Raw genomic sequence first — 27512 nt, 5'->3', positions numbered from 1 at the left:
GACATCATAATTATCTAAGAATTATGAGTTGCAAGTGATATGCGGTGAAGTCGGAGGTAGAGGGGTGGTTACCAAAGACAATTAACAGCAGATTAAGACACCCTCTCTCTATCTCGTTATTCATATCTTCCCAACCTGTTCCATACCCTTTCTTTTCCATCCGCCCTTGCTTCCTCATTCTCCCCATCGTAATCTTTTTTCATTCCAACCATTCTTGTTACATATGTGTATACCAGACCGTAATACATGTATATCATATAATTTGCCGAACAAAATCACAACTAATATAAATGAAATATAAACTCAATATATAGGCCTACTTATGTGAATTCAAACTTTGGCTGTTCATATCTGCATAATTTATTTATTTTTGGTAATACCAATATGTTAGTACAATGAACTTATTTCAAAATCAGAACAACTTAAGTTTAACCACGAGATAGCATATCCCCTTCTCATTACTTTACTTTGAATTTTGTTATGAATTGAATCGACACGTTTTATTTGTTGATATTTATCATCTCTTGTTTTATGTTTGTTTATGTTGCCATGTTTTCACTTTCGTCTAACCTGGGCCCATTATTGTAACTGATTCCCTTTTTTTATGAGTATAAGGTGATTTGTTATAAAAAATTGAAATTTATTATAACGGATAAGTTTCCTTTTCTCCTTTTCATTTCCCCTTTTTTGTTCTTCATGTATGTATATGTTGATAAAGATGATCCCTTTTCTTCTTGTTCATCTTCTTCTACTTCTTCGTCTTCTTCTTGTTCTTCTTTTTCTTCTTGCGTTTCTTCTCACCCTCCTCCTTCTTCTTCCCTTTCTCCTCCTCCTCCTTCTTCTTTTTCTCCACCCTCCTACTTCTTCTTTTTCTCCACTCTCCTACTTCTTGTTTTTCTTTAATTTAGGAATGGTAAAATTAGTGTAGAAGTAGTTGTAGTAGTAGTATAGTTGTAGTAGTAGTATAGTAGTAGTAGTAGTAGCAGTAGTAGTAGCAGTAGTAGTAAAAGTAGCATTAGTCGTGCATTGCGGAATAATGGTCGTGGTCTTCGTAGAAGTAGTAATATTAATAGCATAAGCATAGTAGTAACAATAGCCAAATTACCAAAATAATCATTGTTTTAGGTTTGTATATCAACTGTCTTTATTTCCGGCTTTTTCAGACTGATCACTTCTACTTCATTGACGGTACTCCCTATATGATATCTTACATGGTGTTAGCCTACTGCCTGTCTGTTATCGTTGGAGAATTGGGAGAAATTTATGTCGTGGTGAGTATGCCTAGACAATCAAGCCAATCCAATTGCCTTAATACATTACTGGGTTTGCGATTGATAAATTCAACCGCATCGACGAAAGCCAGCAACGTCATCATTTAAATCGCACGTCTCTTCTGTTTCATATTCATGAATGAATTCATTGTTTTTTTAGAATTCAGTTTGTTTCTCTTTGTTTACAAATGGCACTGGGCAAATTTCCTGAATAAAAAAATATGACATTGATGGATTTCATAGAATTCATGTTTAATTCATAACACGGTTAATGATAAGAAAAAAAAGGTTTTTCATATTGGAACATCGTACCCCAACGCCGTCGCTTGCTTGATGGATGTTGTTTTGCATCTCTGATATGGAGAATCTGTATTAAAGTAAAAAAGAAAAATCCCAAAATTTAGTTATTGCTATCTGGATACACATATTCCTTTTCCTTTTTTTTTCGTTTACAGCGTTGGCCATTAATTATAATTGATTATTAACTTTACTCGTCACTCTAATTCTTAATTGATATAGTATCGTTATTGAATAAAATCTTCATATACATATAAAATGAGCAATAACAACAACAATATATATTTTCGACACCATACCAATCGGATCAGGGTCGCCCTAGCCACTAACCCGTCTCTGTGGTCTGGTGGTTAAGGCACCGGTGTTCAAAGCTGGGGGCCCGGGTTCGATTCCCGGCAGAGACATTTTTCGGCATCACCAATTTTTCCAAAAGGGTAGATAGCTCTGGGGAACCTTGATTTAAGCTACGCCTACCTTTGTTCTCTTCATACATTTCTGTCACACACTATACAGCGGTATATATATATATATATATATATATATATATATATAGTTCTTATTGCTCATTATCCAAATGAAAGGATATTCACAACTCCATTTTTTTTGCAATTTGCGAAAAATGTTTCCGCTAGCTCCATTTCGTATTTGGTCATCAACACATTGCTATTTTTGTCTCTTTGTTTAAAGAATTGATTTCTTTTTCTTTAATTCTCTCAGCGGCTGAAATATTTCACGGACCTGTCGAACGCCATTGACTGGGTGAACCTGGTGACAGCGATGGTATTTGTCTATCCACCGGGGAGGAAACTCTGCTATCGTAATTGGACTGCTGGAATCATGTCCATCTTCTTCTCCTGGATGAAGTTCATCCTCTATTTCAAGGGGTATAAAAAAAACTTTGTGTAAATTTGATTGAAGAGAGAGAGAGAGAGAGAGGGGGGGGGGAGAGGACGAGTGGAGAAAAATTTGTACGTGGGTGGGTGAAGGGCATGTGTATGTTGATATATGATCCTTTTTTCACTTTATACTTGATTGTTTTTTTTCTTGGGGGGGGGGTATGAAAATGTCCACAATGAGGTGTTTTCAAACATCCACTTAGACGTGACTATGACTTGCAAGTAAATTATTCGATCCCATAGAAACTCGTTAAAAATTGTATTTTAGCAAACATGTTTTTTTTTCCAAAAGGAACCAATTGTAATTCTTACACTTGAGCAAACTCAAGATTGTTTGGCTATTGAGCACAGGAAAAGTTATATCAAATGACTGTATACTGTAGGATAAAAACAATGATCTGATAATCAATTATGACACTTGTGCTTTAGCAGTCCACCGAGCTTTAAGGCCACATAAGTATTGATACCAATGTCATCTAAAAATCATTTGGCGTCATATTTGGAACTCTTCGTTCATGTGGTTGGTAGAAAATGCCTTCCATGCTAATTCTGGGGATAACAGTTATGTATACCTTTATCAAGGGAAGCGTGCATATATTAAACGATGAATGAAACAATTCTTACTAAAACTCTGATTTCCTCCTATTAGTTTCAAGACAACCGGTCTTTATGTGCTGATGTTTATGGAGACTCTTAAATCTTTACTCAAGGTAATAACGAACGAGTAATTTGATTTTATATCATAAGTGTCTGGAATGATCTTTTTTTTAGTTTTATCTTTTTTAAAACTGAAAATTTTATGTAAAGTTGAATAAATATCTATTGATCTTTTCGTTCTTATTAACTTCATTGATCCCTCTGATAGACCTTAATTTTACGAAGAAAAATGGTTCATATGTTTTATGCTAACCAAATTATCAATGCATGTAAAGTATGCATTGTTGAGCATCGGTATTTGTATTAAGTCATAACATATGAAATAAATCAATATATATCATAATTTGCATGAGTTTAAGACCACCTGAAAATTTGTGTGCATATCGCATGTATATAACATTATAATTGATATTGGTATAGTGTTTTATTGAAACTGGCCTGTACATTATTTGTTGATTCCTTGTTTTATATGGATTGCTGAGGTTTATTTTTCTCTGAAGAGTTTTAATTGTCCAATAATCCCTTTGTTTTAAATAAATATTTTGAAGTAAAAATACTTTAGAAAAATATTAATTACATTTTTGTTCTTTCACCCATAACAGGGGCATTTATTTATATACCCAAAATCAATTTCGCATACAAAAACTCAGAAATACAGTTGCAAAATCACTGGAAAAATATACATTTCTATCTTTCCCCTTTTCCTTATAGCTTCTTAGTAATGTTTAATCTAAGTTTCAATTCCTTCACAAAGACATTTTTTTCTTTCTTCTTTCTTATGTATGTTTCTTAAAATGATCAAATTATGAATAGTCCATAGTGCTGAAGCACCCCCAAGATTTTCCCAGGGGGTGCTGCGTGTAGGCCTATTTTACTCCAAAGACAGCATTCCCTGGAACTCAGGCAAATTTGAGAAATGATAGGAAAATGACCAATATTTTGTATTTAAACCTTTTTGTCGCTTGTCAAGTTTTAAGATTTAGGGGTGTCTTATTGTAAGCATTCGGGTCTCTTTTCACACATTTAGTAGCAGAAAAGATGAAGATTGTTACAGGGTCTGTGTCGATGTGTTCCTTTTCTGTGGGGGCATACATCATTATTTAAATCAATGAATATATTTATTACAGTTATATTACATGTATTATACTATACAAAACACTCAGATGGTCTTAAACTTTTGCAAATGATGGTAATATACATACATAATACATATATATATATATATATATATATATATATATATATTGTAAAGAAATGGATGAAGAGAACAATGGTAGGCGTAGCTGAAATCAAGGTTCCCCAGAGCTATCAACCCTATCAACCCCTTGTTCTCTTCATCCATTTCTTTACAATATTTAAATAAAAAAGAGTTGCTAAAAAGCTGTTGTACATGTAAAGCTTTACACACACACATATCTATTTATCTATCTATCTATATATTTATATATATAAATTATGGATGGATGGATGGATATATATATATAGAGAGAGAGAGGGATATATATAAATATAGAAAGAACTTAATTGTTGGCATTACAAAAACTGCATTACTCGTGAATTTGTTTCGCATTCCTGATATATATATATATATATATAGTAAAGAAATGGATGAAGAGAACAATGGTAGACGTAGCTTAAATCAAGGTTCCCCAGAGCTATCTACCCTTTGGAAAAATTGGTTATGCCGAAAAAATGTCTCTGCCGGGAATCGAACCCGGGCCCCCAGCTTTGAACGCCGGTGCCTTAACCACTAGACCACAGAGACGGGCTAGTGGCTAGGCCGACCGAGATCCGATTGACCTTCAGAAAGACAGATTTTCGACACTATACCAATTACCTTTGTCGGGTGAAGGTGGGTTTTGAACAATGACAAGCCGTCATGCCTCAGCTGGATCAAAGCTATTGCTTCGATACAGTATATATATATATATATATATATATATATCTCTAACATATAAAACAAACAAGGCTTATTCTTTATCCTTTGATATAATGACAATGTTTTCTTATTTGTCAACAGGCTATGTCGGTGTACGTCATGTTTGTAGTCGCATTTTCAGTTACCTTCCAGATGTGCCTCTTCCAGGTGGTGAGTAAAATCTTTCATTTATATTCTTAATTCTAACATTCAAAACTTCCGCAGAAATTATATATTTTTGTTCCTTGATAATGGCAATTCACAACAGCCATGGTTACTGAGGGTAGGCAATTTGTAAAGGTTATTTTACATGTAATAACCGTATTATAAGTCCGATATCTTTTATCTACCAAATAAATTGGAATTTGTTCTCAACCTAGTATATATCTTTGAAAATATATTTTTTTAAACTTAGTCTAGCCGGATCTACAGGGGTTAAATCTATTCTACGAAATGTTCATATCTTAGGAAGATCTTTAACAGTGACACTTGCTACCCTGGTATTATATGTCGTACTCATTATGGGAATCCTTTACCTCCGACTTACATTTTGTTATGGATTTATTTGCAGTACCGATTTTCGACCAGTGAGCAGTCTTTCCTGACAGTCATAACGATGATGTTGGGCGAATTTAATAAGGACGATATCTTCAACGCCGATCAATCCCTTGCACCATACGGTGTTATGGTGTACGTGCTGTTCATGACCTTTCTCTTCCTTATGCCTATGGTCCTCAACAATCTGACGGTGAGTTACAGATTTGGCCTTATCCCTTTGCATTTTTTTTTTTTTTTTTTGGGGGGGGGGGGGGTAATCGCCTGACAGCCTAACCCGACGATATTTCATTGAAACATACAGATTTTACGAAAGGTCAGGCTATGCGACCCCTCTGTTCTACGCGTCGCATCCCGCGTTTTCTGATGGTTTTTAAGCCGTTCGTGAGTTATACCATGGACGATCAATGCAATGTTTTATGTGTAAAAGCAGAATCTCTTTCATTACTTCCAAATTGATCCTCAACTGTTAAAAGTTAAAATCCAACCTTTGGCAAATTTGTTAAATCGACTTAATAGCTCCCGAATGCAAAGATTACTATTTGTATTTGTAATTGTTTGATAGGGGCTAGGAAGGCCCGTATATCCTACCAGAAGACAAAATAATGTCAGGATCAGTTTAAATGAAAAACCCACCCTGTCAAACAAAATTCAGAAGCGGTTTTTCTCTACAAATGATTGTCGTAACCTTTGGCAAAGTAGCTTGGATGGTTTCAAGTGAGGATTGGTCACGCGGTAACACCACCCGACGCGATAATTGGATTGTTCGATTAAAGCCAGACGCACAATATGCGTTTCGTTGCGATCCAAATTTCAAAGAAATTGTGATAACATTCTATTTGAACCTTCTAAACAATAAAATCTTAGCAAGCAGATTTCAGAATAGTAGTAGGACTACTGAGCTTGAAATTCAGTCTACTTCGAGCCTCCCTGTAGGGATAAAAAGCAATTTCAATTCCAAATCGTAATGAATTCATCATCGGCTGGGAATGGTAGCCGATTTGAACTTTACTCCGACCACTGGCTTTGCGGCAAAACAAAATAATGTTTTTATTATTCCTAACATCATGCCGAACGTCAAATAAAATAATTTTACTTCTTGGAACGTTCATGTCCAATGCAAAATGCGATTCATTAAAAAAGAATCGCTTCGTATCGGAATAGTCTGATAGTGTGCGCTGGGCTTAAATGTCCCCTCACACACTCCTGACCGAATGTAGGCGGACGAAGGGTGACGAATGGGAAAAATGCACGAAATGCACGCGAATGCAACGAATTCAAATACAATTTCCGTCAAATCGTGCGATCAGTAACTATTGTCAAATTTTATCAACGAATGGTAAGCGAATGATAAAAAAAAACGCTCGCCTTCGGCTGCAATTTACTCAAAGAGGTGAACCGAAAAATAAATATACTTTGCATGTCATATTTATCCTTGGCTTACCGTTCGTTGATAAAATTTGACAGTAGTTACTGATCGCATTATTTGACGGAAATTTTTATTGAATTCGTTGAATTTGCGTGCATTTTTCCCATTCGTCACCCTTCGTCCGCCTTCATTCGCTCAGGTGTGAGTGGGGCTTTTAAGCCATGATAAACCTACGAGACATTGTCTAAGGAATGTGTAAGACAATTTGCAAGAGGTAGTCTTGTCCTTTCACAGAAGGCTTTTCATAAAATACAACACAATGATTAAATATATTTTAAGAAAAAAACCTTCCATTTGATCAAAATCTAGTGGTTCTTTTTCAAATACAACAACGGGGGGGGGGGGGGGGTCCTAATCTTTTACTGTTTTTTGTTTGAATGGTTTGTTTTTACTTTCTTCCCACTTGGATAGATTGGTATTGCTGTTGGAGATATCGAGGGTATTCAGAAGAAGGCGTTCATAAAGAGAAATTCTATTCAGGTAATTTATATTGATTACCATGCACATACACTTCAAGTACGATATGCAATGGATAGTAAGGATAGTATTTTATTTTTTAAATATAAAATAAGTACTCATATGTCGTCAAATACGGTTTTCTGTAAGCACAAATTTTACATTACAAGAAGAATGAATCCTCATCATACCTGTTATAATTTCCCTATAGGCTACCAACTAGACTTTAAAAAGCAAATGTTATTTCAAACAAATAAACAGTTTACCCCATTATCATCCTTCTTTAATTGACAATTAAGCGACTCAAATGAGTTCAATGACTGCCTTAGCTCGCAAAAGTAAGAAGTAATTTTTTACTAAAAGGGGTGATCCCGGCTGAATATAATTTGGTTTGAGTAAAACTAAGCGTGGGAAAACACTGAATACTCATAATCTATGAACCTATGGAATATTACTTGTGTATATTTTGTTCATGAAACTGAAATTATTAAAATTGCATGTTCCAAGAATGCAAAATTAGGATTCACTGTTGATTTCAAGTGTAGGTGGGCACGTAATATCATAATGCCCATTTATAGCATCTTCATGACGACATAGATAAAAAAAAATATGCTTCACGATTAAAAAAATCCATAACTGAAGATCTTTCATAAGGTTTTTTAATGATTTTTTTTTTTTATCTATCCATCTTTGCTAGAGTATCTCTTTTTAATTTTTTACCTGCGTAACATATCAAAAAGTTACAAAATAATTTCGAACTTTACATGGTAACGATTGCAACAATTTTATCAATTGAAAACTTATTTACTGTTAGGTATTAAAATTATTTTTTTTTTTGTAGGCGGATTACGTCTATCATTTGGAAGGAAAGTTTCCCCTGTGGCTTCAACGGTTGCTCTATCAACCAGATTTCATTGTGAAGGTTACCAAGAACAGACCAAAATATCTCTCATGGGTAAGGAGAAACAAGAATTATCTGATCGTCTTTGTTCCTGAAAGTGGAAGGATGAATATAATAGCTTTACTAACGATAAGAAATAAATCTGATCATCTGGACTTGTTTTGAAACGGAGAGAACATGCAGTTTCACGTCCGATCCTGGACGCTTCTTCAGCTCATCTGAAATGGTGGGAAATCGTCGTTGCCGCTTGTATTGGCGGCGACGCACAATAGATATTTGAGACCTTTCGTTTTCTGTGACGTGCCATGTGGACGTACGAGATTAAGGAATTTTGGGAGCACTGCGCATGCGCGAAGTAATCTGTGACGAGCCTTCTCGTCCACTGACCAAATCTGTGACTCGTATTTGAGGGTTTTGACGTTCGGTGTCATAGTGCTCGAACGAGCGCTAGTTCGTACATGATGACGTCATCCCAGCTTGGCAAAAAATAATGAATGAAGCCGCATCAACACTCGAGTTTCGTTGATTCAGCAGGGCTGGTAAACTGCAAATTACTGCTTGTTACCAGCTTTTCCATTACATTTAGTGTGTCCTGTTTTCAGACACTACATATATCCGATAGGTAATTGATGTTTTATTTCCAAACAACCGTGTTTTTCGGCTTTTTGCGCAAGAGTGCAAATGTTGCACCCACAGTCGCCCCACTGGTTCGTAGCGTGATGCTACGCCTGATTCTCCGGCCAAGCATCGGCCCACGGCCCGCTCGCTATCACGCTGGTATATGCTGTGGCGTGGTACGGGTACGTCGACTTAAATCGAAACTGTTTTCATCAATGTACGAACGTGATACTGAACGAGCGGTGTCACCACTTCCGGTGAACTAGGAATACGTTGCAGTCGCAGACAATCGAAATCTCTCTAGTATACTTTTTGAGACGAGCTGAAGAAGCGTCCCTGATCGGACATGATCAAACCGTTCTCTCCTTTTTTAAAAAAAGTAAGCCCAGATGATCAGATTTATTGCTTTTCGTTATTTGTCTTTCTGGATGATTCAAAACACACATCAGTTTATTATAGCTTTACATTTCGATTATGAATGTGTGGCGGTGATAGGGTTGATGGTGGCTACAACCGCATGGCTGATTAATGAGTAAGAAGAATATGTGGGTGTGTGTGTGTGGGATTATAAGAGTAGCAGGATGACGAATGGAAGTAGGGGCGAGAGGGCAAGGGGAATAGGGTATTGATAGGCGATCTTCGACCTCTTTTGTTTCAAGGCAATTCACTTACATTTCGATGAAATAATTGTACTAAAAACATGAAAGAGAAACTATCTTGTAGTGGTTACGCAAAAAGCTCTAGTTTTCTAAAAAGTTTTTGTCATAGCTTTCTGCTTACACATGACTGTAATATAATAACTGCCCTATTTGCCTTGTCTTTGTCTTTGTCTTTGTAATTGCTCTTGCCAGTTTTTCTAGTTTCTCACGTGAAGGCAGATTCTATTTCGTTAAACTGTTCCAATTTGGCTCCAAATAAAAATGCTACCAGTTTGTTACCTTTCTTTATTAGTTTCTTGCTCACCAGTCTTGCCTGCCTGTTACTTCGTAATGGGTGTGTCTTTTAGAGTGAGAAGTTCTGTTTGGTTATCTGATCAACCAGAAGTGATTAAAGGTCTTTTCTTTATTTACTCCGAAGTTCTTTCCCAAGGAAGACGCGGCATTTGTAGAGACAGATGACAAATCCGAACCAAGAAATTCAGAACATGTACTGGAAGAGTTACAGCGACATAAAGCAGCGTGAGTATCAACATTTGCAATCCATTTCAATCGAGCCATATTACCCATAATACAAAAAAAAAAATCCACACTCACGTGTAATTTACGCACACACACACACCCACCCTCCCTCACTCACTCACTCAGATAACATCATCCAACGCGTTCACAAAGACACATTTCCACAAACACCCATAGCATGATCTTCTGAAAACGAATGATTCCGAAGAATGGTTGAAAACGTTTTTTTTGTTGTTGATCTCTGTCAATTCTCTGTAGATTGTCGTCTTTGAAGCTGATGATGAAGCAGCAAGGTGATATCTTGAGACGGATGGCAGATAAGGACGGTGTCCAATCCCGCTTACAGGACTTCGAAGCCCTGGACGAACTGTACGATGATCCCCCGGCCGATGAGGATGATAAAAATGACCCGACTTCGTCTGTTGCGTAGTTGATGAAAAATGAAGAGAGAGAGATAGAAAGAGGGAAGGGAGGAGGAGGAGGAGGAGGAAGAAGAAGAAAAGGAGAAGGGTATAGTGTCAGGATAATGAATTTGCTCATCGACATGATTGAGATTTATAATCATATTCTTTTTCTCAGTTTTTCTAAAATAGAAATGAAGTTTGTGAACGTACCTCCGAATTAAGAATTACACAAATTGCTTGGGAATCTTTCATCACATCGCAGAAAGAACATCTTTGTAAACCTAGAAACTAAATCATCGTCAAATCTGTTTCATAGATATGCATCGATAGGCCTTTCACAGTGACTTTTGTTTAATGACGTAATTGGCTTTTGACTTTGTAATACCAGATTTTAGTGCACTTTGCCAAGGTTGACATTGGTTAATTTATACGGATCATGCTTTGTCTAATCAAGTCCATATTCGAGATGTAAAGCGTGCATTATATTTCATGGGGTTGCAGCGCCATTTTGTCAGTGGCGTAGCTACGGGGGGGGGGGGCGGGGGCACCCCCCCCCTGAGATTTGGTGTGCCCCCCAGAAAACAATTGGCAGAGTAAAAAAAAAGGAGAAAGAAGAATAGAAAAAAGGAAAAGAGGGAGAAAGACAGAAGAAAAAAAGAAGAGAAAAATAAGAGGAGGAAGACGAGTGAATGAAATAATGTGAGGGGAAGACTTGCAAAAAAAAAATCTTTCATGTTACTATATAAAATTTTCGTTGCGCTTCGCTCCAGAATTGCCTGTTCGATGAGATTCATATCTTGCTCAATAGGCTGATATGGAGCAAGTTTTGAAGTCAATATACAAAACATATTTTAGCTCAGATATCGACCTTTCATTATTTTTTTCATTTACAAATTTAAGTGCTCTGTAAAATGTCCGTTTTATGGTCTACATATCAGCATTTTAAGCTCACGCTGCGTTGTCACATTGTTTGATTTGCCAAGTTCATATTGTCTACGTGTATTCCATAATGTTCCATTAAACAAATGTATTCAGAATGCCCAGATTCTAGGTCTAAATCTAAAACATGCGCGATAGCCTGCATGTTGTTTATTCAAAATGTACTTAAATTATCAAGTTTCACATCAGAATATCAATAATTGTCTGCTCATGCTTCACGATCGCATTATTAATGATACCCAATTAACTATAATGATTTACAAAATATGAATAGAGTGCCCTGCTTCTATGTCTAAAATCTCAATTTTCTTCCTCTCGCGCTTCGCGCTCGCATCAATTGTTTAGTTACATACCTATCCGATTTATTAATACAAAAAGTGCTTAGAATGACCATTTTTTAAGTCGGAATGTCAAAAAAATTTGCTCGCGCTTCGCGCTCGCATTATTGAAATATAGACCGTCTTCGTGGGTAACTGTAAGCAGTCCTAAACAGGTCCCTTTTAGATAATGCTAGAACAGTTAATACAAATTTCTGCTCGTGCTTGGCGTACGCAGTAACCATCTAGTTACATACGAATCTTGTTCAGGATCACACATAACATTGCCCAGAATATTAAATTTTTGGGACAAAGTACATGAAAGTAAAAAAAAAAAAAAAAAATCGCTCGCGCTTCGCGCTCGCACTTTTTTTTTATATAAGGCTTATGAGATTACTTCATGTTTATGTTGTTTTATAAGAATAAAACTAAGAAGTGACTGATCGGGGAAAATATAGGTGAAGATAATTTCGGGCCCCGTCCCCTATTGGCGAAAGTCGGATCCGCCCTTGTGACACATACACACACATCAGAAAAAATGGCCGGTGTCCCCCTGAAAAAGCAAGGACCCCCAGTGCCCCCCAGGAAAAAAATCCTAGCTACGCCACTGCATTTTGTATCATACGTGATTCCCGTGATCCATTGTTTTTTGGAAAAAATGACACGGTTCAACGTGCATAATTTCATTTCGTTTATTAACAGCAAGTTTCCATTTTCTGTAATAGCCAAATAGAAGGCATGCTTATTTCATCGTTGTATATGCAATTGTGATGTAAAGGGATCTAAAAAGGAAGGGGTGTTTCCAGGATTATATACCGGCAGGGTCGAGGGGAGGGGCATATAATTTTGGCAAGCAATTAAAGGGGTGTATGCTTGGAAATGTGACCCTATTTTCATCCTCACAAGATTTTCTTTGTATAAATATTGTAGCGAGAAAAAGTTAGATTTTGCAAGTTTATTGTACCTTTGTTCAATATTTGTTGTAAGATAATGATGTAAAGACATGGGCGTGTTCTAACACCTATTTAGATTTAAAAATGAAGCTTCTGAGTAATGTTATTTTTGTTGATGCATTACAAAAGTCAGTGATTGTAGAATCATTATCTATCCCTTTTTCAAAAGAATATCTCAAACATTGCATGCACGTACAGATGTCAAGTATATGATACCCTCCTTTAACTCACATTTGGATATGTTTCGTTTTCATGATTGTCTGCCATGTTTATCATATTAATTGTATTGTCTTTTTAATAATATGCAGAAGAAACATCGTCTTATTTTGCTTTTCATTATTATTATATATTATTCTCTTATCGCTTCGTTCTGAAGAGACTGAGAAAAGTGTTTGATTTGTGGATTGCATTGTTTTTGGGGAATCACAGCGGAGCAAGGAGTGTGCATACCCAGGCATCGCAAAATTGGTCTCAGAAGATGCGCAAGATTTGAAAGTAAAAAGTCATTGAGCGGCGAAGTCAAAAAAATTTCTTCCGGTCGCGTAGTGATGAAATTCGTCAGAAGGGGGGGGGGGTCAAATTGACCCCTCCCAAATTAAGTAAGGGTTCAATTAAGTACAGAGATAGCATTTATACATCTCTTTGTTTAAAATCCATTCCTTGTCCAAAATAACACAGAAATTGATGCAAAAATCATTAAGAAAAAACCTTATGCAGAATACAATTTTGACGAAAATAGGTGGGGGTCAACGACTTTTTGCCCCCCCCCAAAAAAAAAAAATCGGCGGCACCCCCTCAATGTTTGACCGATTTTTCTGAAAAAAGGGTGTCAAAATGCTCAGGAGCACAAACTGCATCAATGGAGCTGGTCCTCTGTGATTTGAAACACTGACATTTTGTTCACCATGTACCACAAAAAATTGGAAGTAAATTCAGCTTGGTTGCCGCCTTGGAAACCTTGGGCATTTTTTTTTCAATCAGCATAATTAATATAATCATTCATCACCATATAAATTATATGTTGGAGCGTTGTGGCCCAGTGGATTAGTCTTCGGGCTTTGAAACAGAAGGTCGTGGGTTCGAATCCCAGCCATGGCGTAATTTCCTTCGGCAAGAAATTTATCCACATTGTGCCGCACTCGACCCAGGTGAGGTGAATGGGTACCCGGTAGGATTCATTCCTTGAACGCTTTAGCGCCTATTAATATGGCGGCTCAGCTACAGCCGGGGTAATAATATGATACCAAGTATCAAAGCGCAGTTGAGTATATGCACATAGTAACTGCGCTATATAAATGGACATATTATTATTATTATATGTAATATACTGCTTATCTTAAAATAGAAAGACTGAAAACACGAATAATACCATTTTCTAAGGGTTTTTGTGACATGGAATTCAAATTCATTGTCAATTCGAATTCGAATAAAGTCATGAACCCAGTTTTATTTTCTGAGTAATGCAGTCATCGTATAATCAACATAATTAACATAGTAAGCTAATTAGCATAAGTGTAATATATAGACCCATTTTTTAATGTATATCCAGGACTCCCTAAAACATAGTTAATACAGCTCTTCAAGGGTTTTCTATAGCGAGGAATTCATTTGTGACAATGGCTTTCCCTTTAAAGCTGTCTACTTGTCGTATACACTAGTACTTATCGTAATTTAGCACACTTATCATAATTTACAAAAAGATATAAGTGATAGATATATATTTCTTTGGCAATGTATATCTAGAAATCCAGAAAGCGACTATCAAAATGTATAATATGGCAAGGAATTCATTTATTACACTATTTTTTTTCTTTCTAACTAATAATGAGCACAATTAGTATAATACGCTAATCAACATTTGTATGTTTTGATATAGATGTCCTTGTCATTTTATATCCAGAAAGCCTAAAAAAACACATGAACAATACAGCGCTTGTATGGTTTTCAATGATGATGAATTCACATACGACACCAGTTTTCCATTTAAAGAATATAAACATCGTAATTAGCAAACTTAGCGTGCACAAATTAACATGTATGTGTAATATATCTTTACGGTCACTTTATATCCCGAAAGCCTGAAAACATGAATATTACTGGGTACCGTTTCATAGAGCTGTTCGTAAGTTAAGAGTGACTTTAAGAACAACTGGTGAACCTTTCTTACGCGCTAAACCATCGCCAATGAACATTTTGATATACACCATTTACCACAAGAAATGATCACTAGTCGTTCTTAAAGTCGCTCTTAACTTACGAACAGCTTTATGAAACGCCCCCAGGGGTCACAGGGTAAAGGCATATGACGAAGAATTCATTTATGATAACACTAGTTTCCCTTTCAATCAATTTAATCAGCTTAATTAGCACAATTTGTTAAATAACACATATGTGTAATATCATTTAATTTTCAAAGTATTATCTAATACAGCTATTTTATGGTTTAAATTAAGATAAATTATATTTTTACACTATTTTTTTTATTTAAACGAATGTATTCGTCGTAATTAGAATACATAGAATAATCTCTCATTTACCGTGTTTACAATAGTTCTTTTTCCTCGCAACATCAGGTTTCCCCATAACTTGGCGGCAGAGAAATCAAGGTGCTACACGAATATATATATACATACATATTATATATATACAAAGTCAGCACACTTTCGTTTAATTTGATATTTATGATGTTAACATACACATCAAATACCGAAACACAATATTGTATTCTCACAACAGTGGATAAAGTATGAACAATACAGTTAGATTAACAAATGAAGTAAGAAATATGATGGATCCTACACTAAAATCAACAGAAACCATATCAACAGAAACCATTAAGCTGAACCCATGTACATGTATAATTACAGTATTCTGTCCGCATACGTGCGTTGTTTTACAGGTACGTAGCATTGTATTTTATCAGGATATATACAAATATTATATAGTGTGACCAGCCACTCAAAAGCCAAGTTCTTTGCAAATAGCTAAAACAACAATTTGATCTTCAAAAAGTAATAACTATGAAATTAGCTCTCTAAGAGTAACTCTTCTTCATACTGCAAACAAAACCCTTAAAGTTAAATAAAAGACGAGATACAACAATTATTTAAAACCATTTTCATTAAGATTGCACAGTGTGTAAACATCTTATGCTTGAGTAAACCCCGAATTTTAAATCTTGTTTTCTTCTCCATTCGTCAAACCTCTTTATTCAATCAAGTACATGTGTGGGTTATTGCTGATGAATCTTGACAGGTCATACATTATTTTACAGCTTTTGATGTATATACTTTATCGAATTCACTGAAAAAAAATCGTTTTGGTTGACCGTTGTTGGTTTTGGAGTGGTAGGTTGCACAAATCATGGAGAAGTTAAAAACCAAAATGATGTTACACAAATTATGCATTCATTTAAGCATTAACCCCCCCCCAAAAAAAAAAAACTAGTGAAAGGGGCGTACTTGAAATCCATTCACGAAACAGGATGAGGGGTAGGCCACCGTTTTAATACCCATCGCTTATTTTTATGCACAACACTTAGGCCCGTATTTTGAAGTCGGGTTTAACTTAGACCATGGTCTAACTCTGTGCTAAAATCATGGAAAGCAAAACATTTCAAAATTGTATTTACAGTGAATGCTTTTCATGTTTACTGTGCTCTTTACTAATTCTTTATGGTGAAGACAATTGTCATACTTACCCTTCCCATGCAGTTAATAATGCTTTGAGAGTCAAATGAGCTGACACATTGAACTTTTACTATTAGACATCTATGTAACGACTGGCTTTCCATAGTTAAACCACAACTTAAGACCATAGTTTAAATTAACCCCGACTTTAGAATACGGGCCTTAGTGTGTCATTTTTCACCCAAGCAAACTCCATCCTATTAACGTATGATACACTGGATAGAAAATAGCCAGTGATGACTAATCGGTATAGTAACTTGCAAAGATGACTATCTCATTTTGACTGTAGATGTTTTATTCAAGATGGCGACGTCGATTCCTTCCTTTTCAGCGAGACGTCTGAGAATATCTCCGTGGTTTTTCATCTGCACTGATAACAGCCGGAGTCTGATAAAAGTAATGAAAAATATACAGAAGGTCTAATTTACTGAATTTGTTGAATTAATTATGCACTATCAATAAAGGAAAAGTTTACCCCAACAAAAAGTCGATTTGAATAAAAAGAAGAAAATCCAACAAGCATAACACTGAAAATTTCATCAAAAGGATGTAAAATAAGAAAGTTATGCCATTTTAAATTTAGCTCAATTTTACAAAACAGTCATATGCATATCCTGGATGGTATGCAAATGAGGAGACTATGACGTCATCCACTCACTATTTTTTTTTGTATTTATAATGTGAAAGATGAAATATTCTAATTTTCTCCTCAATGTCAAGTGATACAACGATTAATTCTTCCCTTAACATGTGGAATTAGCATTATTAAATACTATATGGTTCGGTCAAGTTGGTCCTTATTGTCAAATCTATAAAAAATGAAGCATGGTATAATTCAAAAAATCTTATTTACACCCGATTTTGATGAAATTTTCAGCACTATGCTACTTCTCTATTTGTTCAAGTCGGCTTTTTCCTGGGGTGGACTTGACCTTTAAAGTATAATCCAAACGATAAAGAAAACAAACAAAAGAAATATTGAGGGACATCATCGACTCTCTGATTTGCATGTCATTGCGTTGCGCGTATTTCCCTTATGGGAAAAATAAACGAAAATCTTAAATGTCATATCTTTCTTTGTCTACATCCGGTTTTGATGAAATTATCAGTGTTATGTGTGATTTTTCTCTATTCCTTCAAATTAACTTTTGTTTAGGGTGAACTTGACCTTTAAAATGAAGACGTATAGCATCGAATCACAGATGCTCGGGTAATGTTGATACCTGAGAGACCAGACAAACTGGAAAGTTATCAATGTTCAGATCATTTCGTCTAAACCCATCTCCTATCCGGTAAATAAGCATTCCTACTATAAAAAACATTTCCTTACCTCATGCATATAATTTCAATTAAGACGCTAAGCTACTTTATGACCTAAATATTGTCTTTTTTCTCCAATAATCATGATAAAAAGCTTTTTTACTTACATAGTCCTTTGTTCTGATAATTCTGCCATCGTTTCATCTTGTGTTGCTGTCTCTTCTTGTTCGTCATCATCGCTGATCAGGAAAAATATTCGCTTGAACTGGATACAAGAAATGAGGAATATAACATGTCATTGATCTGTCTTGTCTCAATGTCTCAGCAAGAAATTTATCCACACTGTGCTGCACTCGACCCAGGTGAGGTGAATGGGTACCCGGCAGGATTAATTCCATGAATGCATGAGCGCTGAGAGGCAGCTCGAGCTAAAGCCGGGGTAATAATAATAATGACAACGCGCCTCGGAATTGAATATTTCTAGATAGATGACGCTATATAAATGCCTATTATTATTATTATTATTAATGTTCATACACAATAAACATACTTTGAAGTAGTTATTATCCTGAGGGGGAAAAAGCAGGTAAAAATGTTTTACTTTCTATTGCGATTTAAAAAGCAAGGTTTGAACATACTTACGATGTGATTATTTCTTCTATATATTCTAGGTTCTTACTTTGTCTTATTATTTATGTGTTTTTAAATATAATCACGGGGAAGATAATGATGGAAACAGCTTAACGAATGCCAGGTTATTTAAATGTCCAGGACGCTCTGTAGGTATAGTTTAAAGTTTCGCAATTAACAAGATGATTACCAAATATCCCAATTGATCCTTGAATGTATCTATTGAGAAAAAATATTCTATATTAATTTCTTTTCCATTTTTTATTGGGTTTATTTCAAAAGCAAGTCAGAGCTGGTAAAAAAAAACAAAGAAAGGGAAACATGATAGACCCATACAAACTCCTATTATACATGTTTTTTTTTTTTTATAGGGGTTGTCAAATTTATATCACTCCAAAGTTGAGATGATTTCTCTCTCAAACGATAAACAAGAAAAACAAAATTACAAGAAAACTCAATTTATTACCTCAGTGTTATACAAAATATATAAAGAAAAGCACATGCAGTTATCAAGGGGTGTTTTCTACGGCCATGTAAACTTACACCCTTCCACAAGGTCCACAGTGTTGTGTTTGGTCGTGCTGTATATTGTTCTTCATGGAAGTATTGCTGGATTCTAGCAGGTAATTTCCGATCCAACGTACAAACGTTATCAACCTATTTACAACAAAGACATTATCATTATTTCAACTTGATTTTCCTAAACCTTTATCGGGATGAATATCTAATGTGAAATATAATGATTCAATAATCCATAAATGAAGCAAAATTTCGCTTTGTATACAGACATTCATCCAAACACAATCACCTACAAACGCACTCCACGTGTACTCACACCCCCCCCCCCCCCTCACACAGACACACATACAAACTTTTAATGGGATAAGACTGAAATATTTTACAGTGAGTGCCTTCGAATACAGACGTTTTGCTATAAAGCTAGAGTAAATTATTTGAGAGTTGTTAATGAAATTATTTACTGCATTTGTTTTTACATTATAAACGTACATGTAATTGAAATAATTTATCACAGTTTCATGATTAATACACACCTGTATCTGCATCATTTTTAGAGTAGCATCTTTTCTGATCCCATCAATATCTCCAACAGAAATACCAATCTGAAACAGACAAACAACCCAATATACACCTCATAATATATATATATTCAAGCTCTCAGGAATATTCACATTTGTTTTTTTCCTTTAGAGGACAGATTTGGATACATAGGGCGATAACGTGTTAGTTTTTCTTTTACCGTGTTCATGATATTTGAAAGAAATATTGATTCCATTGGAAGAAATAGGCATATCCCTAACCAAAAAATGCACCGCAATGTCATGAATGTTGAAAGTCTATAGATTAGCAATGTCGTACCTGCGCTAAAATTACGCTTCTAAATCTTCGCAGAGATTTTTTTTTACAAGACCTTATTCGAGACAGTTTCATACAGTGTCACAATAATCACCAAAAAAAAAAATAAATTAAAAAGAAGATATTCATTGCCAATCATTTGGCTTATTTCAATGGGCGATCAGTCAAGTTACATTTACCAGGGATGATTTTCGAAAGAAAGGTTTGTTTATTCATGAAAATAACGATTCGATATAGATATTCAAGCCACCGTTTTATCCGACACTAATACCACTTTATCACCATGGCAACGGATACATACCGTGAGATTCGCTAAAACCATGGGCATCAAGAAAATAAAGATACAGAATATGAGTTCGGTAAGCATGGCAAATGGTTCCAGATCGATCCGTTGATTGAAAATATCACCTCTGTTGATTTCACCCAAGAGCATGGTAAAGGTTGCGATTACAGAGAGCCTCTCGTCGGTAAAGCCAAACTTCGGAACAAAAAAAAGTAAGAAATATGTAAGAAGAGGAAGGGTATTGTTGGGTGAAAGTTTCGCATTATGCTGTGAAGTGTGTCTATTCAGTTAAACAAGAATCCAACCAAGTTTTATAGCGAAGCTATACATGAAATTGACCTCAAACTATTGATTGGAGTTTCCTTAATACTAAAAACCCTTCATATTTGTTAACTATTTTTTTATCAAGTCTTCTACTGTATTTTTATTCATATTTTTAAGCAATGTATTTCATATTAGATAAATCATAGCTATATCTATTCATTGTAAAAATGAATTTAAGGAGAGTGCGGGACACTTAGATCTTATAATGTAAACAATATTATTGAAAACATTCGGAGTGAATTATTCATAATTCAAGCATTATTGGAATATAGTGTATAAATGTTTCTAATTTCGGTAAGGATTGTTCATTTGGTTGAAACATCCGACCAAAACGACCTAAGTTTAATACCGATTTAGTAAAACCTTTTGTCACATATAATATTAAACATATATGGACCAACTAGTATTATCTAAACTTCATTATCAAGACGAATTGCAATCTTGCAATCAATACATTTGGAAACTTACCACTTTTCCTTGAAGGCACATAGTAAACGATACGGCGAATGCCATGATCAATCCCAGGTATACTGCCATGGCCTGTCATAATCGTGAAAGGAAATTGGAATATATCAGCTGCCCGTTTAGTTTTACAAGTTTCATTAAGATCAAAGTTAGTAAAACCGACAACGTCCAATTTGTTTTTTTTTTTTAATGAATGAGTGGAGTGCAGATACTGATTATCAATCATAGAAATTCTTATAGAAGAAAACAATATTCGCCATCAGGGAAGTATCAAAACAGGAGAAACGGAGCGGGGTGGAATGGGGGGGGGGGGAGGCAGTAAAAGAATGCAACAAAAAAAGGAGAGAGGAAGATTGTGAACACATACAACCATAATTCATCGACCTCTACGTTCATAAAATTCAAGGTATATTCATAAATCTGCTACCCATGACATTTCGATTATCTCAATGTCATGATATAAAGTATGACTGCAAAAAATGTAGAAAAAAAGACAGACCTACCTTTACGAGTGTCACTAAAGTTTGAAAGAACATCAGCACGTAAATACCCAGTGTTTCGAAACTGCGAAGTAAATGAATAGGGGGAAAGGATAAACTTTGAAGTACAGATAGTATGCTTTATTTCCATATACTTCGATTTTCTTAGATATTGCAGACTTATAAAAAGCGTAACTAGTTGAGATTGGAACAAACAAATGCTCCGTCATGTTGAATTTAGAAGAGCAGAAAGAAATAAACCCCATTTAATTTTTTGGATTTGCCATTGCGCACTAAAGATGAATATAATTAATCGATGAAGATGCCACTCATTGTACAACAACCTTATATCAAAGATGTATATGGCATAGGCCCATTTTAGTTGAGACCCAAATCCTTCATGAAAGAATTCATTCCTTGCCTAAATATTGATTTAATTTTTGTCTATGTCTTGATTCAATCTCGAAGCTCATAGTGCATGTTTATACTTGCCGTGAAAAAAAAAAACAGCAATGGCATGTGACCACTTTCTCTAAAAATATATCAAAGATTATCACATAAAGGCGGCTACTACCTTTTGAATAGTTGAAATGGCGGTTTTATGCAATATAGATGATGGTTCACGAGTTCGCTGCCAATCAACTTAATAGGGTGAAAAGTAATGAATGGTAAAGGCATAACGCGAGATTTTGACTCTTTTGGATCCATTAAATAGACAAGTGATTTAATCCTGATCTTGAGCAGAATTATTCATCCTGTACTCGCGATATCAGGCCGAGATACAAAACATGCAGTTATTGGCATGACACAAGTAAAAACTGTCAAGTATTGAGGAAAAATATATCGTGAAATTTTAATTTTTTTATTGAAATATATTTATTCAGGAAAAACACAAGATCACTATAAAAACACTGTTTTACATCAAGGTCCTGAAAAAAAATCCATACATAGAGTTTGAATTTCCGCAAACATTATCGTATAACTTTTTCCATAAGTAAATGTGATGTATCTTGATATCAAAAGACTCGTTGTTGAATTGATTTAAATTAAAAAACTGCTTTATTGTGTAATCATTTTGCACCATTTCGGACAAATATGCTGATGTAAACCACCCCCTTTTGAATCTTCAGGCGGTGCTAACAGGGGCCACGGAACGGTTTTGAAAGTGAGGGGGAGGGGCTGATCATGCAAGAAAACATAATCAGATGGTATTTATTTTTATGTTTTTGCACACGTTAATTACTGTGGGAGGGGTTGACAACCCCTTAGCCCCCTCCCCCGGTTCCGCGGCCACTGCCAAGTATCTGAAAAGTAAAAGTAGATACTTCTGATCTATGGAAATTCAAACCTATTTGCGACGAAAATATGATAGAAACACATCTTTGTAAAAATAAAAAAAATGAAGAAAATAGATCATTAACAAATGCCATGCTAGTACCGTCATGGGCATGCTCATGCAGTATAAGGTTTCGCTGTTTTTGTTAACGCTTATATAACAGGCATTGAGTAGCTCAAAATCATCTTATTTTCAACGTATACAGTTTGCATAATATTGAATAATCTCACATATTAAGATTGAGGAATAGTTTGACCCAGCTCAAGAAGGTTGCCATCACGCCAAACATGAACTCTGGAATACAAGGTACTCGATCAGGTGGGTAGGTGTACATGATAGCAGTAGCATACAGGATCACATTCAGGTACTTCCCAGGCTCCAAGAAAAAATGAAAACGCTGAAACGGGCAAACGAGAAAAAAAATACGGTCTCATATCAGTACATTGATGAACATAAACTGATAAAATTGGCAAGACGGGTTTTATCTGCAGGATCCATGGGTTCTATATCGCACGGTTGTGCTTAGGTCGTGTGGTCCAGTGGTTAGAGCGTTGGACTCATAATGGCAAGGTTGTGAGTTCGAATCCAAACTCTGCCATTGTCTCCACTTTGATGAAAAAAGGCCCGAGAGTGATATCTGTCGTCTCCAATGTCAGCCAATATGACTGATTAACCTAGACGTGAAATGTTTCCTCGGTAATTGGTTATATACCAGCTTGGCGTTTACTAGCAAAATGATATTCTGCCGAGTTCAGACGGGAGTTACCATAAAGATAAAACTATGACTATTATGTTTTGGATGGACGATGAAAGGAACGAGAACGCGAATATATACCTCTTTTGGTACATGATTCCTATTATATAGAATTGACAAATTGATTTTGTGAAATTTAGGACCAGTAGTAACCAAAATTGTTACATGCGATTTTCTTCCTCCATTATTTATCTCGACCAAATTATTTTGATTCACAAATCAAAATGAACTTATGTATTACTATCCAAAATGAATTCATATCCTAATGTTATTGCCTCCATAATGCCAGCTAACATTTGAAATATGAAAAGAACACTGTGTAATATCATCACTTGTAAAATAATACAAGTACTCACTTTCAGCATAAACTCAGGGAGCTCCATTACAAGGGACATCACCGAGAACGCGAAGATGTAGATCCGAACGATTGTGATAGCAAATGCCGAATATGTATACATTCCTTCCTATATTGATTAAAGGAAATCAGTGATTAAGAATCAGCCAAAGAAATTTGCTGAACATAACATAACTATATACAGTGCTTTCTTGAATTATTCCTCTACCTAACCGATTCTAGACACAACGAATAGCATTCCTATGACAAACAGAAATCATTTATTGTTTTTGTTAAATTTTATTCAATTTAATGTTATTTTATTGTCAACACGAACATTATTTTTGCTCATCGTGTGCAATCACAAATATTATAGTGAGATAATCTTTACACAATATTGTATCATAAATAATGACAAAATGTCCAGAATATTGTTAACATAGCAAAAAAAACCCAGATTCTCTATGATGATAATTGGCCGGAAATAAAATGAGAGATTTTTTTTTCTTCAAATTTCAGGTAAAAGTCGAAAAGAAGGGGAACAAAGTAATATAGAAGACCCCAAAAGCGACAGTTCATTGACCAAATATATAAGTGTTTACCTGAAAGCATAAAAACATCTCTCGGGAAAAAAGTGAATTTTCGTTTTTCATTATTCGTTTTAATTCTAACTTATGTTTCGAGTTTCATCTGCAACCTGTGATCTTTCCTGCTTGTTTGTTGATTCTCGTGATTCGAGCTAATTTCATATAATAAACGACACAAATTTATAATACAAAGCTTTCTATTACTGCATTATATTTTTGTACAATGTCAAGGAATCCATTGTTCGTTGAGCTTTTGAGAGAACGGATTTGCATAACGATGTTTATCCATTGTCCTATCTACATTACATGATTTATGTTCCTTCTGTTGTGTTTTTCAAGAAATCATTTTCTTGTTGGACTTTTGTGAGAAAGGCCTATCACTGATATTTCTACGGAAATATTCTTTTCATCATGGTACCTGTATGTACTTTAATAATCATATTCTCTTATGACTTCAATATTTCTTTGCATAATCCTGTAGATCTGTTGTAATCCTAGCAGTCTTAAACCATCTTTATAGAGGTACTGAATATGCCTTTTTCTATTTTCCATACATCAGAAAGGATAATATATTCAAGAAGAATTACCGGGTTTCGATAGATGATGGATGCTAGGTAAGCGCTGCTTGTCAGATTAATCTGAGCACACATACCATCCATTGTATACCTCAGCTCCCTTCCAGCAACGGCGCTCAAGAAAACCATAGCAGCCGCGAATAAGAAGTATAAGAAGAAGTAGGTGTAGAAGACATATCTGGAGCAAATATTCCTGCAAAGATGCATCAAGGTGGATTTAGAACTTAGGCGGGATTGAAGACTGGTAAAAGAACAACATGATGGAAATTGCGATATACGTCTGTTCAAATATTGATAAAGATTGATAAAGAGATTTTTTATAGACAAAATGGAACTTCTGCTTTCTTTATTCATCAGTGCATGAAATGAAAAAGAATTTGTGTTGCAGTATTTTTAGGATGGATTCTAGAATTGGCGTTTTTCCCCTTTTCTAAAAGCGATGATAACACGATTTCTGTTCAATACAACATTTAACATGTTTCATAGTTTAAGTAACAGTTATTGAAATGAAATACTTCAAAATATATTTTTCCCGCCAAAAAATTACCCTAAAATTATGCATGTCAAGTGGCTTCCGCGTCTCGACTCCGCATTTGGTAAAAAGTATTCACCTTTTTTTTTCCCCCCAGCTTTCACCTCGTAAATGGCATCACATTGAAGCAAAATTCGTACGTTACGATGATTTTTTTTTCATCTCAAAACTTGTTAAATAGGCAAGACGAAAAACGAACTTCAAATGTTTTTTTTTATTTTATGTAGATTTCTCAATTTTTTTTACGTTACTAACGATTTCACATTCACCGTGTTGTAATGAGCTCAATGGTTCAATATTGCATCTTTTACCTCATAATAAACTTTATTGTAAATTAATTTCATGCTATACCTACCATTTTCGTTCGACAAGACCTTTAGATAGTTCATGAGCTAAGAGCTCCTGCCGAGCATACCTTGACATTGTCTGTAACAAAAATAAATTATTTCATTTGGAATTAAAAGTCAAACGAGTATATAGGACCACATTAAGAACATAAAAGATTCGGACTATATTTGTTTAAAATTTAATGTATGATGTGTCTGTCGAGATAGGGGAGTAACCAAGCCCACTACGAAGCACTTTGTTATGTACATGTATACTGATACAGATATATGTAATATTGTTGATGTTATCAGATGTTTTTAAGGGCGTTCCCATTAGAGGGATTGTCCGGGCTGAAAACATTTACAATTAAATAAATAGAGTAACATTCACTGAGCAAAGTGCTGAAAATTTCATGAAATCGGACAACAAATAACGAAGTTATTGAATTTTAAAGTTTATCAATATATTGTGAAAACAGTTATGTGCATATCATCATGAATTTTCATAAGGTGGGCTGATGATGTCACTGTAAAAAATGAAGTGCTAATTTAGCACTTACAGTGCTTGTATAGTAACTGCACTACGAGTGCTGATTTTCTACTTCAAATTTAAACTAGAAAATCAGCACTCGAAGTGCAGTCACTATACAAGCAAATTAGCACATCATTTTTCCCCCACTTTCCTTTTTCTTATGTTAATACATGAAATCATATATAATTGATTCATTTTTTTTATACATGTATAAATGATGTGTCTCCATTTTGATGAAATAAGTTGCGGCAATAAATAACTAATGCACTTAATCAGTTGTCAATCCAATTGTTTAGTTCTTGGTATAAAATGAAATACAAAAGAACAGGTGGGGATATGACATCATCAACCCACCTAATGAATATTCATAAAGACATGCCTAGAACCGTTTCACCGGAATAATACAATCTTTAAACTTCAATAACTTTGTTATTTTTTATCCGATTTTGATCAAATTTTTAGCATTTTGCTTTGTGAATTTTACTCTATTAATTGAAATGAAAACATCTCTAACCTGGACCATCCATATAAAGAAAAATATAACGCCAATAGAAACATTATTATATTGCTGTACTATTTTCATTAATTTTTTTTTCACGGAGATAAGACTTATATTCAAGAGACAGGGAGGTTTTGGAGATTTAGAAAAATACAAGACCATTATTAAGAATGGATTTCTCTACATCATGAATTTCAACAGTGTTACATTATTGTTGGCAGCAGTGGGATGATCAAGGACGACTGAGCATGGGTTTCCCTTCAGGTATAACATACATTGTGAGTTTTAAAACCTATTCGATCAGAGTTTAGGAGTTGCTTCATTCTTCTAATCATATCATTATTATCATAATATATAGTTTAAACCGCAGTACTAATAGATATTATGATATCAATAATGATATATATATATGCGTAATTTCGTACTGGTATTTCTATGGGTATCGGCATACTATACCTCCAGAGCAGCGTATCTTTCCCCATTATGTCTGAAAGATTCATCGGTTATGCCGGGATCAATGTACTTGAAGTTGTAGGATATCTGAAGAAAAACAACAATAATATACTGCATGGAATTTTGATTCGAGTCTATTCACACTTGCAAACGCTTTCAGGAGCGTCTGGCGAATCATTTTATTTCCAGATCATTATTTTATCCTAGCTTGTTCAGATGGCGTTTTTTTCTCTTTCAAAATTGAACATTAATGATCAGGTGTACCTTTAGTATGGATTTTTGAGCTGGGTA

General features: G+C 35.0%; 2 protein-coding genes across 2 annotated transcripts in view; one reads left to right on the top strand and one right to left on the bottom strand.

Annotated features, from left to right (window-relative positions):
* LOC121422792 (transient receptor potential cation channel subfamily A member 1-like) overlaps positions 1-11097 on the top strand; it is a 30689-nt gene extending 19592 nt beyond the window's left edge. The window contains exons 18-26 of the mRNA XM_041617988.1: positions 1164-1271; positions 2286-2452; positions 3114-3174; positions 5142-5210; positions 5611-5787; positions 7435-7503; positions 8321-8434; positions 10076-10176; positions 10435-11097. Coding sequence (XP_041473922.1) covers positions 1164-1271; positions 2286-2452; positions 3114-3174; positions 5142-5210; positions 5611-5787; positions 7435-7503; positions 8321-8434; positions 10076-10176; positions 10435-10606 — 1038 coding nt within the window. The 3' untranslated portion in view covers positions 10607-11097. The remainder of the gene's footprint in view (positions 1-1163; positions 1272-2285; positions 2453-3113; positions 3175-5141; positions 5211-5610; positions 5788-7434; positions 7504-8320; positions 8435-10075; positions 10177-10434) is intronic.
* Positions 11098-16237: 5140 nt separating this feature from the next.
* LOC121422970 (transient receptor potential cation channel subfamily A member 1-like) overlaps positions 16238-27512 on the bottom strand; it is a 30703-nt gene continuing 19428 nt past the window's right edge. The window contains exons 16-27 of the mRNA XM_041618220.1: positions 27225-27308; positions 25767-25837; positions 24892-25072; positions 23740-23847; positions 22860-23026; positions 21318-21378; positions 20818-20889; positions 20044-20220; positions 19421-19489; positions 18912-19025; positions 17906-18003; positions 16238-16865 (exon numbers count right to left, since the gene is read on the bottom strand). Coding sequence (XP_041474154.1) covers positions 16748-16865; positions 17906-18003; positions 18912-19025; positions 19421-19489; positions 20044-20220; positions 20818-20889; positions 21318-21378; positions 22860-23026; positions 23740-23847; positions 24892-25072; positions 25767-25837; positions 27225-27308 — 1320 coding nt within the window. The 3' untranslated portion in view covers positions 16238-16747. The remainder of the gene's footprint in view (positions 16866-17905; positions 18004-18911; positions 19026-19420; positions 19490-20043; positions 20221-20817; positions 20890-21317; positions 21379-22859; positions 23027-23739; positions 23848-24891; positions 25073-25766; positions 25838-27224; positions 27309-27512) is intronic.

This window comes from Lytechinus variegatus, chromosome 10 (assembly GCF_018143015.1).
Source record: "Lytechinus variegatus isolate NC3 chromosome 10, Lvar_3.0, whole genome shotgun sequence".
Taxonomy (NCBI): domain Eukaryota; kingdom Metazoa; phylum Echinodermata; class Echinoidea; order Temnopleuroida; family Toxopneustidae; genus Lytechinus; species Lytechinus variegatus.
This window is presented reverse-complemented; position numbering and strand designations above follow the sequence as displayed.